The sequence below is a fragment of the Amphiprion ocellaris genome, chromosome 6 (genome assembly GCF_022539595.1).
Source record: "Amphiprion ocellaris isolate individual 3 ecotype Okinawa chromosome 6, ASM2253959v1, whole genome shotgun sequence".
Lineage (NCBI taxonomy): Eukaryota > Metazoa > Chordata > Actinopteri > Pomacentridae > Amphiprion > Amphiprion ocellaris.
In genome coordinates this window covers 23,288,671-23,302,514 of record NC_072771.1, presented here as the reverse complement: position 1 = coordinate 23,302,514, position 13,844 = coordinate 23,288,671, and the positions used below count along the sequence as shown (strand labels likewise).

The 13,844-nt window shown below is 41.6% G+C and overlaps 1 protein-coding gene across 2 annotated transcripts in view; it reads right to left on the bottom strand.

Moving 5' to 3' along the window:
• Positions 1–13,844, bottom strand: part of ssbp2a (single stranded DNA binding protein 2a) — a 54,246-nt gene that overhangs the window by 9,334 nt on the left and 31,068 nt on the right. For both annotated transcript variants that reach the window (XM_023281479.3, XM_035953459.2), the window contains exon 5: positions 182–271. In XM_023281479.3, coding sequence (XP_023137247.1) covers positions 182–271 — 90 coding nt within the window. The remainder of the gene's footprint in view (positions 1–181; positions 272–13,844) is intronic.

The following is a 13,844-nucleotide window of genomic DNA, read 5'->3' as shown; positions in this document are numbered from 1 at the left end:
AAGAGACTAATGTCTACTGTCAGACTGTTTTCTGCTCTGTTTTGGGGAACACAGAGTGGCACACCCGCACACAGATAAATGCAGATTGTACACATTCTGTGCGTTAATATTTAGAGTTACATTTGAGTTAGTGAGGAACATGCAAGTCAGTGTACTGTCCTTTAAAGTGATGGAAACATACCTGAAAGAACCCCGGGGGGACGGGTCCCACCGGCATGCCCTCTCCTGGGGGAAGGTTTCCCAGGACGGGGCTCGGAGCTGCTGCTGCACTCTGAAGGAGTCAAACACACAGAAAGAAAAGAGACTTAACCTCACATCTCAAACTCGTCTGCAACTCAATAAACTCAACACTTCTGTCCTCAGCAGTGATGGAGACCGGAGAGCATGTTCAGTCAAGCACTATACCTAAGTACAAATTCAAAGCTTGATTATTTCCATTTCATGCTGCTGTATAATTTTACTTCTTCCACTACAGTTCAGAGTGATATCTGGTCCCTTTTACTCCACTACCTTTATTTGACAGCTTAGTTGTGAATAAAAATGATCCACTGATAGAATGCATTATATCACACGCGTCACATGTATTTGATTAATTATATTTGAGGCGTTTAAACGTAGAAATGTACTTGTAATGAAGTACTTTAATACTGCAGTATTGCTGCTTTTACTTGGCTGCATCCATCCACGCTGCAGATTTAACACCTACAACACAAAAGCTCTGCTGAACTTACCACCTATGATAAGAACACAAGAGGCACGAAAACAAACAAACACAGAAATTAGCAATCCGAGGGTCTTCCCCCGTCTCCCTCCTGCTGTCTCTCCCTCAGTGGGATATTTCCTGTTTCTGCAGATGCCCTGCCATGCTGGCGCAGGTTTATTTTTATACATTGTGTTTTTTGTTGTGCTTGTCCCAGACGGGTGGCGCTGGATCATTTCAGCACTGCCTCTGTCTGCTTCCTGCCGTATTGTGCTAGTAACCCGGTGTTACCACCCAGCACCGGCCTTCTTCCTCATCCTCTTTAGGCACACAGGGCAGACAACAAGCCGAGCGGGATCCACATGTACAGTGTGAGAATGTGTGAGCACGCACAGCCAGGATGTCTGCATCTGTGTGGATTTTTTTTTTCTTTTTTTTGTTCTTCTGCCCACTCTCTGTTCTATTTTTCTGATCTTCTTCTCTCACTTTCTCTCCCCCTCCAAAGGCATCGGCTGGGTGTAAAGAGCTCCAGTGAAATTCACCCACAGTCTCTGAAGTTTCCGCCAGCTGACTTTTTAGGTCAGACAGGAACAAGGTTTAATCAGAGTCGAGATAAAAGCAGACTGACGACACTCCTGTATCCCTCTCTGCTCCACCCCACCACTCTCGCTATTCCCTCAGCCTTCCTCCTTCTCCCTCGTATCTCCCCCATCGTTAATGTTCGGCAGCAGGGAGCAGGACGAGGTGCCGTTTCCAGGCTCCATATTCTGCTGCAAACATAGCATGTACTTGTCTCAGCAGACGAACGTACAGATGGACACAGACGGATATTGTATCTCCATGCTTCAGTGGTGAGAGACTGGATTTGGTTTGTTTCTCTGTGTGTACAACATCATGCACAGCATCAAGTGTGTGTTGTGATTTTGTGAGTTTTTTTTCCCCCTCCCGTTCTTCCCCCCCCCTCCTCACACCCTGGATTACCCAGAATGCATTTGCTCCCTGGCAGCCTGGAGGTCTGCTGAGTTTGCCTTCACGCATAGAAAGAGAGGGAGGGAAAGAGGAGAAAAGAGGACAAAGCAGAGATTATGAGTGTGTGTGTGTGTGTGTGTGTGTGTGTGTGTGTGTGTGTGTGTGTGTGTGTGTGTGTGTGTGTGTGTGTGTGTGTGTGTGAGCGCACTTAATGTTTGTGCAGGAAAAGAAGAACTGTGGGAGAAAAAAAAATCTACCTGACCTGCTGACAAAGCAACATTTTCCAAATACAGCAACAAGAAAAATAAATAAATAAAAACAACACGGTAGGATATCTCCCGGCCCCGAAAAACAGCACCACCTTCCAACTATGAAAAACAAAAACAACACTGGAAACAATTGCTCTTGTACTGACAGTCTGTGTTGATTATGACAAATCAGATTGAGTCAAATGACATTAAAATCAGAATGAATCACACTGGGATGGATTCAGAGAGCCTCTTTAGAATAAAGGATGTGAATGTTTTTCCCCTGTTTCTTCTTAAGAAATGAATAAGTTGGAGGAGTCATAGTAGTGTTAGTACAGTACAAATAGATTATGAAATAGACTTATTTGCTTTCTTACTGACTTAGATGAGAAGATTAATGCCACTTTAATCCCAGTACAGCAAACGTGAAGCCAAAGCCAGCAGTTGCTTAGCTTAGCTTAGCAGGAAAAGGGGGAGGAAGGGGAAAAAAAGCTAGCCTGGCTGTTGAGGAAAACAAAATCCACTTACTAGCGCCTCCATACCTCATTAATTCATGTTAGAACATGTTTGTTTAATCTGTGCAAAAAGCGAGGTGTATAAATGGAAAATAAAAATGACGGAGGTAATGTGGCGAACCATTTCTTGGTCAGTCACAGTAATTTCCCAACCTGGAGTCTCAATGCTTAAGAGACTGGTAAGAAGTAAATTGTGTTACTTTTGGACAGTTCTGTGCCGAATCTTACTCTCTCCAAAAAAGCACATTTCCCAAAATGTCAAAATGTTCCTTTAAGTCTTTGCTGTTGTAACAAGAAACATGATTGCACTATGATTTATTGATAGAAACATGGTTGCATAGTTTATAGAATATGCAGGAAAAGTAAAAAAAAATATTTCTGTTTATGTAAAATATTTTACCTCAAACATTACCTCAAACACCACGTCACTCTGACGGCAATAAAAATGAGTGCACAAACTAAAATTCTGCACAGACATCATCATAGATTTTCAATCAAGCTCTGTAAACAGCACATATAAAATCAGTTCATTTAGAGCATATGGGAACACTAGCGCTATGGAGTGTTAGTGGGCAGCAGCTGATAAAGCTTACCAACCTGAAAAATCACAAGACCTAATATTACCTCCGAGTTTAATTCAATATCATACACAAAATGTTTCCATACACAGAAAAACAGAACTAAATCACAGCCAATAACTAAAACTTGAGACTATGAGGCATCCCAAAACTAATACTGAGCAGCTTTAATACCCAGACTGCCAACTTGGGATTGACCGATATGGGTTTTTCAGGGCCGATGTCGATAACCAATAATTGAAGCCGATGTACATTACATGCAATGTTTTGACAGCATGTGATAGCAGAGAACCTGTCATTCATAACTAGGCTTCTTCATTAATAAGGTGACTGTAACTGAATATGTAAAATACAAATAGGACTGATTAAATTAGAACACTGAATGGAGATTTATCAGTTTGTCCCCTGCAGTTATGTCTGATGTTCTTCTCCATTTTCTTAGTATTTTACTAAACTAAGGTCCATATCATAAAGCATTATTAATTATTGTTTTACAGTCTCACAATAATCTGTGGCTGCCTTCCAACACAGCCGCAAGCAGTTAGCATAGCCTTAGCCACTGTGAGAGAAGCTAATTATCCTGCTTTGTGGCAACAACTTGTGTTTCTTGTTCACCTCTTGCAGTCTCTGTTTGAGAGGCATTTCTGAGACCACAGAGTGACAACAGACACAGAGAGGAGCTGTATCAGACCTGGAGTAGCTCATTTAATTCAGCAATAATGAGTCAATAATTTACCAATACCGATAATGGGGAAAATAACAAATATCAGCCACAATAATCGACCAGGTCAATAATCAGTCTATCCCTACTACCAAGTCAAGTCATACATACCTAAACCTGAAACTGAGTCACTTTCTGTCCTCCTCTAAATACAAGCTACAGGCCTTTACTAGTGCAGATTAGTGGTGACACAAACAGAACTAGTAGAACACAAACAAGCCACTTTAACTCAGCATTAGAAAATCTACCAGGCAAAGAACATTGTGTGGATGAACTTCCATTTTGTTCCAACAATGAGAGTGAGACCATGCATACTCTTTAAATGCTCCTCAATGTTTTTGAGCGGGTGGAAGCATGTGAAACACTAAATACAAACATTATCGTTGAGAAGGCCAGAGGAGGAGAGTGAGAGGATCTGTAGGTCTAATTTACAGCCTCCTGAGCTCAGCCTGCTCAGGTGTTTTGCATCTCTGACAGCTCAACGCATTAACAGCATGGAACACAGGGAACAAACACAGCCAACAATGAAGGACAAGATAACAGCAACCCTGAGGCCGTCACAACATATATAATTAAAAAATGGTCATAACTGTCTCACTCGTCTTTATCTGCCGAGTTGTGGATGTTGATAAAGAAGTGAATGTAATGTTTATTCCAGTGGTAACGACGTAGCATTACTGTGATAAGTGATAACAGTTTAATTAAACATGCTGATGTGCTCAGACCTTTACTCCGTCTATCTCATTCACAAACTATGCAGTCAGTCATGGCTGTAGATAATTATGTTAACAGTGAGACTGCATTGCTTCACCTGATGTAATGTGGCCACATCAATGCGGCGCAACTACGTACCTTGTGTTACTGTTACTGTAGCCGCAACAATGCAGCGATCAGGAAGTTAATGCTGGCTGCTGACTGTCATTCATACTCTGAATTTGACTTGGTAAATTCCTGTTTGCTAGCTCTGTTTAAATACTGATTCACAGCCAAGCTCAACATATTCCAGCACTTAACCTGTGTAAACACAAAAGGCCCACAGATTGTTAAACACTGTTAATGAGTCTATCATTTACACCTCTCACACATCAGTGTTTACACTTTTCTGACAAGGCCAAGTGAGAGCAACAATGACATATTGAGCTGGTGGCTCTACACATTAACACCGTATCATAGTGTGCATTGTTGTGTGACTGCTGTGAGCAGTGCAGCAGCGCTGAGGATGCAGGTGGATTTAAAACACAATCAAATGCTACTGCTAATTGTCATTGCACTTGATCTAATGGAGTTGGTTGCAGAATCAATTTGTCAACAAATTGTCAGAGCTATTGTAAGACCCAGAAATCTCTAAACAGAAATTCTCAGCCGTTAAATGAAAAACAACTTCTTATTTTTAGCAAGTTTAATCATTTTAAAGAAGAATAAGGCACAAGAGCCCTATATTGCATCTGATCCAACATGGCTGCCCTGTTCAAGCTTAACTCCCTTCTGTTTGCTCATTTCAGTCATTTACTCTCTCTTCCATGACCCTCTGTCTTCTTCCTTTTTCCAGAGAAGCCCAGAAAGACCTGATTGAAGCTTAGCAATCTGAAAACAAGAAAATCAATTCATCCGTCTGTCCATTCTGCAGCCCCATTACATTAGAGCTTTTGATTTCATGAGTCATTGAATTGTTCAGTGATTTGCTCGCTGTGTATTGTTGTATGCTATGATCCCCACATTGTGGTTTACTGGCGCTCTAACCGAAAGGTGTTTGTGATGAAACCTGAGGCAGTGGAACGGCCCCCTCATGTCCTCAGATGAACACCTGCATCTCCTGGCAAACTCATTTGTTGCATAAATTATTCAAGACGCCTCCCTCCAGGAGAACACTACAGTACAGCAGACGTACAGTAGGACTGCAACGCCACTGAATGTGCACTAATGTGTACTTTGTAATAACAAAATGTCCACAAGGGGGTAAAATGAGATGATTGCCTGAAAGAAGGATGTGGAAATATAGACACAAATGTCAACGATTTTGAAGCTAGTAAAGACAAATATCTGTTTTTAAACGGAAGCAGAACAATTTCTGTGTAACCCTTTGTTCAGGTGATGCTTAGAAAGCATAAAACACATTAAAAAGTCTAAATTTGCGGTAAATGTATCATATTCTAACATCAAAGACAGGTTCACCTGTGTGGTGACTAAAACAAGACATTTTAGCCACTAGCTTTGTGGAAATGCACAGAATTCCTCCATCAGAAATGATGCATTACTCCTATACAGGAATATTAATTCTCATATGAAGCATCTTCAGCTTTATGTCCCTGAAATGATCGAAACATGCTACCCTTTTCTCGAGAAAACACAAAAATCCACTGGAGGAGCTGAAGACATTTAAATGGAGTGCAATTACACCACAGCTCACCACTTTACAACTTAATCAGACTTTCTCCATATTACATTCACAGTACACTAATCTCATCAGACTAAAGGGCTCGGTAATACTTAATGAGATAACTTGCAAACTCTTTCTTCCCTATATGTTTACAGATTCTGTCCCTCGCTAATGTGGGTGTGTAATGCATGTAAACAGTACAGTGTGTGTGTGTGTGTGTGTGTGTGTGTGTGTGTGTGTACAGGTAAAGGTGGGGAGTCATTTTCATTCAATACTGCAGAGACTGAGAGACACTCAGAGATGCATGAGTGGAATCTCAAAAGACTGTCTGTGTCCATCATCTCTGTCTCACTGTCTGTTTATCTGCCTCTCTCGCCGTCTCAGCCTGCATCGGTCGCTGTCTGCTTTCTCCACCTCTCTGTCTCTCACAGTCACGCAAATCAGCTCTGTCTCATTTTTTTTTTCTACCCATAAATAACAATAAGTTGCCATCACAGATCTGGTGACGTTCCACATTTTTTTTTAAGTGTCAACAAATTCCAGTGTTGCCAATGTGGTCAAACCTTCCCTCCTTCATTGTTGTCCTGTTAGATACACAACAATAAACCACACTGTTGCACCTGAAGATGAGTTTCTTCATCACAGACGCTGTAGTTTATTCTAATTCAATCCCACATGCATCGTCCTGCTGCAGCAAAAACTAATTTGGGAGCCAAATGTTTATAGTCGAATACAGATAATATAATTTCCAAGAAAGACACTGTTTACTTACCGGTTTGTGAAAAAGCTACAGTGCCTGGCTGTGCACAAATTAGATGTTTTTTTTCATTTTTGTAAAAGAAGTAAACAGTTTTTTTGCTTTTTAGCATTATACCTGTGTCATTCTGAACACCACGAAAACACACAAAAACTGCTTGGGGTTCAGAGTTAATGGGACACTCAGTGGAATTTGTTGAAAAAATTATATAGTAGACAAACATCAGCATATCCTTTAAACTTCTTGTCAGTCAATGTGACTACAGATATTTTGTCGTTGTCAATAATTTGCCTCTTGTTTTTTCTATTAATTGATTCAAGTTTTGCTCAAAAATGTCCAAAAGCAAAAAGCACGTAAGAAAACAGACGAGTAAAAATTCTAGCAAACTCCTGGTTCGGTATACTTTCTGTTTTGGGGAGCCTTTGGGTGAGGGGCAGGAATGGGGTCTGGATGGGTTACCGCCAAGTCTCAAGGCCACACGTTGTACATCAGGATCTACAAATGACACACTACACAGGAAGGAACTCCGTCCATCCTCCCTCTCACTCTTTCCCGCTCCCTCCATTCTCTCAAATGCCATTAGTTCACTTCCTGAACGAGGGAGGGGGGAATGGAAAGAAGAGATGCTACCATTCTGCACGACACACACAATTCCCCTCTCTCACATACGCACACAGGCACAAAGAAAAACACACATTCATGTATGGACATTAGAGCGTGAGAGCGGAAACACAATAAGGAGATTGATTTTTGTTTTAGTATATATGAATATAACTTTGTAGTCTGTCAGTCACTGTCCAAAGCACAACTGCACATTCTGTAACTAAAGGTTTTAACTAAGAAATACATGCCAGGCAGCAGAAAAGTAAAAGACACAGATTAAAAAAAAAAGAATTTTAGCAGTGTAGAGATGAGAATGGGTTTGCTCTGCTTTTAAGTCTCAAGCAAGCATAAGTTATGGCAACTGGACTAACCTCGTGTGAGTCGAAAACGTTTCACCTCTCATCCAAGAGGCTTCTTCAGTTCTGAAAGCCTGGTGGGGAGTACCAGATATTTATCCACCAGGAGGGTGGTGGCAAAAACAAGTGGACAAAGACCCGAAACCAACAGACTCGTTAGGTGTTAATGTGAGTCGTTAGCCTTGATGGGCGGTCGTTACCCCTCCCAGCCCTCTAGGAGGGTGGTTGGGGGTCACCTGACTGCAAGTGGGACAGATGGCTGCACCTCCTTGGGAGGGCTCTAAGAACGGCGTTGTAAGTGGGAGACAAGTGGTGTCTGAGGCCCCCTCCTCTGTTCAAAGATGGCCGTTCTAGTTTGACATGAATGGCTTCTTTTACCCCTCTCTCAAACCATCTGTCCTCTCTGGCCAGAGAGGACAGATGTCCACTTGTTTTTGCCACCACCCTCCTGGTGGATAAATATCTGGTACTCCCCACCAGGCTTTCAGAACTGAAGAAGCCTCTTGGATGAGAGGTGAAACGTTTTCGACTCACACGAGGTTAGTCCAGTTGCCATAACTTATGCTTGCTTGAGACTTATCATGACCTGGATGACTGAGAACATCCACAGATTTACTCTGCTTTTAACCATGTATTATTCACACTCTCCCGTGGCAAGACGGGTCAACTCCACTGTTGAATCCTGAGCCAAACTCACTTTTCAATTTCAAGGCAGATAGGCTTAAATTCACCCTCTGGCATTCAAAGCTCCCTTTCTTAGTCAAAACGTAGCATACGATGCGCCAGTAAAACACAATGGAAAGTGGAAAGAAAGTGTTATTTCTGCGCACTTCATCCCAGGAGTCTTGCTGTTTAGCCACATTGTGCGACAGCTGCTGGTAAATCTTTGAACCAACTCCAAGTCAAGTCTCAGGGCTGTTGGACCATCTCAAGTCACAAATCCCCTGGAGCAAGTCCATGTCATGCTTCAAGTCTTTACAGCGAGGGTCCAAGATGAGGCTCAAGTCTTTAAGATGTGACTTGCTGATCAAACGGCAAGTTTTTCTGGTATATCAATGCCTGTATGAAAATTTACAACAGCGCAAATACTTGAAAACATAAATTAGAATGTGCACAGTGTCATTTCTCCTGGTTTCATCTGCGTTTGGTCACATTAAAATGAGTACCTGATCCTGAATCTTACTAATTATTCTCTAATCATTGTCATGTTAGCTTTTCAGTAAAACCTATAATGAGCAAAGTGCACGAGGGATCAGACTTGAACCTGCTTTACGAGTGTATTTCTAGAAGTCAAGATTAATTAGCAGCTTGTGTCAGTAACTCAATAGGTGCTGGCTGAACATTTTACTAAATGTTTTTGTTGCAAAATATTTAGTTAACTTACAATTTTAATGGCAGGGAAGTGGTTATTTTTTTTTCTTTTTTTTAATGCATATATATACAGTACAGCACTTTTCATGATGATAATTCTGCACAAACTAATGACCCAAAATGTATGTTTTTAATGTCAAATGATAAAAAGTACCATCAGAATCCTAAGTGATAATGGCAAGATTAGCTTAGGATAGCTAACAACTGAAAATACTGATAGTAATCATAATTATGAGACAAATATGAAAAAGAAATTCTTTTAATAACTAAAAGTAGGAACTATCTAATAAACCAATGGCTTGTGCATTCTCACGACTGCTGGAAGGAAAACAGGCGATATCACGGATATGAAGTGGGGAAATGAGCTTTGTGTGTATAGACTAAATCATTTTGTAATGAAAAACTAATTTCCCTCATCGGAATTTGGTGTTTTCTCTGTTTTATTCTGGCACAACATCCTCGGCTCTCAGTGTTCTCTCCATCTCACTCCTTCTATATCTTTACAATCTTTATCACCTTTGGCAGCACATTATCCTGCACAACAGAGTTTCTGCCAGAACCCATCCTCTAGTGTAACATTACAGGTGATTACCTGGTAAAATGGCAGCACAGCGTGAATCTATTTGGTCTCACTGGGCGATTACAGGTGGGTGATATCAACCGCACAAGGGGTGACAGTGAAGGGAGGGTGATCGTCCGTGTTTCCTTTATCGCTGATGTCATTATCGACCCTTGTAAACATCTCTGAGGCTCCGAGGAGCTGCATAATATGTGAGGAGCCGCCACACGCTGATGCTCTGTCAGATACACATCCAGAGTTGAAAATGATAGTCACTCTGGTGCTGGGGTGTCACACTTCTCCCACCACTATCTTCCTTGGTTCAACGACACCGGGGCAGATAAGGGAGATGGACTGAACACAGAGGAGAGCGTAGGAAGGCACAGAGGAATATTTAAATGCCACGGCTGGAGATGAAGAAGAGACTACATTATTATCTTTCCTCTCCTGGGAGATCATTGCAACACGGAAATTTAGAGGTTTTGTGATCTTTAATTGAATCAGTGTAACTATTTTAAACCATATTGTCATGCGTTTGTAGAGGCTGAGTTAGAAACCTGGCAGAACTGTTGATAGAAAGACTTAAAGTGACAGGAACAAGAAGTGAGAAGCTGTCTCATTTTGCAGCTCTTCTAGTGCTGGCAGGCCAGACAGCCTGAGATAAGGATATGGGTGTCTACACTAGAAACAAACCACTTGGGTTAGTTAGGGTCAAAGAGATAGCGTGCCAGTCTGATCGTGTCAGCATTCTGTCTTCGCCCTCCTACTTTTCTTACGTAGTTCTGCCGCCACTTCTGCGGCTCAGGTCTGGATCAGTCACGATAATCCCTTTCACACACATAACCCGTCAGGTTGCTGCTGTGGTAACTTTTGCAGAATTTCTGGAACTTTTCTCCCAAATATGACTCCAGTTTAACAGAAATATTCGTGAAGCTTTGCCGAGTGAAGCTGCATTACTAGGAGCTCAGATAACAACAGCACCTTCGCTCAGATTGTTGCAGACAAACAACATACGCTCCTGACTAAGCCCCTTATTTTCATAATCAATATCTGCAGTCAAAGTAGAAACTACTCTCCTGTATCCCACAGCCCCATTACAGCTTCTTCTTATTACACCTTCTGCCTTTCGCTGCCCTCAGTTAACCTCTCCTGTTCACTCTGCACCACGGCCTCATCTTTACCCCATGTCCACCGCCGAGCGGCAAGGTGTGCATATGTCAACATCCCATAAACACCTTACTTAGGCATGTCTAAACACGCATGTGACATGACTCAGCGAGATACGCCTGTGGAAAACACGCTCCTCGGAGACCACGACCGTGCAACAGGCCAGCAAAGAGAGGAAACAGCAGACAAAAAGAGGAATGAAGAAGGAAAGAGATCAGGGGCAGAAGGATGAAGAAGAAGAGAAAAAACTGCTGACGTGAAGGAGACGTGATGAAGCAGTGTAGAGAGTGATGGGGACAAGTAAGGGGAGAAACACAGTGAGATATTTCATGCTATCCTAGAGTGTAAGCAGCCCAACAGACAGCAAGTATTCACTGAAATTTACTCTGTGTTTTTTTTTTTTTTTTTTAAAGGAAAAAAAACAGTTGGAGGTTGTGACAACCATTTCTATCTCTGCTCAACCTGTGGAAAGTCCCATTCTTTTTCTCCCCCTCTATCCCTCTTCACTCGGCTCGCTCTTCATTGCCATGGCAATGATGTTACAGTGAGTCACCTCCACATCTCCCTCCTCCTCAACGCCGCCAAGACGGAACATGGGAGAGAGAGAGAGACGGACAGAAAGAGAGAGAGAGAGAGAGAGAGGATGGTGGTGGGGTGGAGGGAGGAAGAGAAAGAGCTCTGTTTCCCTGGAAACAGACTGGGGGTCTCCGCAACCCCCATTGGTTCTCCACTGGTTGGAATCAGCTTGTTACCCACAATACTTGGAGCCAACAGAGTCTCTGTTTCTAGGTTGTCTCTGTCCACTCTGTTATTTTTTTCTTTCTCTATTCAAATGCATGCACACACAAACAAAATTTCGGATTTGCAGCGACTCAAGCTGTCAGTTGTCAGGTTTGCTTAGTGCCATTCCTCAGTCAGATAATGAAACGTCATGTCCCTATCAGGAGGAGTTGTATTTTTAGTAATTTTTGCAGTCAGGAATGGCAGCTGCTTCTCTGAGCAAATAAAATGCAATTCATAGCATTTTTTTCCTATTATTTCCTGATAAATTACAGTCATGTTAGAAAATTGCAAACCTGGGGGAAACTGAGATAGAAGCCATCCAATATTTAGTTCATAATTTGCTCTAGTCAGGAAAAACAAGTTATATGGTTGAGCTTCGAAGGCTACAAAAGTTTTGCTGACCTTTGAATTGGGGGACTTCAGGGGAAAGAAAGACCAACAGTTAATAGTGCAGGTCGGTGTTTACTCTATTTAATCCAAACTCCTGAGAGTGTCTTGAAACCGAATTATTCTAGTTTGAAAAGATCAGTAGTTTTAATTCTTTTCATTCGGCCTTCATACTGTAAACATAAATCAAGTTTATTAGACTTGTTAAATTATTAGATAATCTTGTGTACGAGATAAACACAATAGAAAAACACCTGATGTAAGAGGGAAGGTGGAAATTACAGGGAACATAAATGCGCTCAGTGAATTTCATGGCAATCTGCACAAGTGGAAATTTTAGCCAGAAAAGGTCAACTCATATTGTCGTCCTTGCAGTGCTACAGGGAAATTAAACATTAATTATGAATCATTTTAAGATAACCACATTTTCCATTGCAACTTCGCTGGAAGTATTATAGTGTAACCAGTATATTAAAGCTGCAGTGCATTAAAGAAAGCAACCAGAGCGAATCGGGGTAAAGACTTTTTTATGGCTCATTCATAAATATTCTGGAACAGTGAAAACACATGCAAAATCTATGTGTAACTCTCTATATGAGTGTCCTTGTATTTAGTGTAGCAGCACACATTTATATTTTATGTTTCTCGCTGCAGATGGGAGCAGTTTGCAGGTAAACCCTGTCCTACAGGCTCTCAGAGAGTGCAGCCTGTGTGCTTATCAAACAGAGTGCATCAGTATGTAAATGAATAAAGCAATCCTGAGTGTTGTTACATATTTACAAATCTGTGTATCCTTTAGCTTTGCAATAACGACAAAATATGCGCGCCGCTGTTAACTGAGCGCCGTGAATACATTTCCATGCGTGAGTGGGAGACAGTATGAATGTGAGATCCGGCAGCGTGAGACAGAGCTTTTTTATCAAAGGGGGCTGCTCTTGGCACTGCCTCTTGATCTCTTCTTCCCCTCTAACTGCTGTGTGCCTGCTATCTCCCACAGTGATGCCACACAATGATATCAGACTCCCCCCCTCCATATAATACTCGCCTGTAACACTGTTGCCTGTCTGCTGCACATTTTATGTCTGCTCCATCTCCACTTCATCCAGCTGGTACTCTCTTTGTTCATCGTAACTAATTTAGCCTTGTACGGGCAGACAGCAGGGTGCGATCGCAATTGTTTTTGCTGGAGTTTTACCAATTTAGCAGCATCTTAAAACAGTAGGTCCCAATCTGGTGGTGGAGACGCCTAAGACATGCGAAGACATCTGAGGGGTCATGAGTGCATTAACAGGGTAAGGCAGAAAAATAATGTACTGCAAAAATGTAACTAAAGAGAAAAAAAAGTGCCTATGCTTGAATTATCGCTTGAATGATTTGTTGATTGAGAGAAAAATCACAGTATTTTATGTCTTTTTCTTGCACTGCAACTTAAAACATGCACATCCATGAGTTGTCTCTTCCAATGATGCAGCGTGCTGAGCTCTCTTGGCCACCTTCATTTTCATTTTCACATTTTATGAATCCAGTGATTCATTAAAAATAATTGCATCTATTTTATTGTGTTTTTTTCCTTTCCTCAGTGAGAATCAACAGGTTCACACACTGATGAGACAAACATGCACAGGCTCTTACAAAACACCTTCCGCCTACAACGTGTCAGTTCAAAGCCTATTTTCATTCACAGTGATCACTTAAAAAAAGATCTCGTTTCATAGAGGAGAATTTTTTTTTCAACCTACGACTTGCTTCAGTT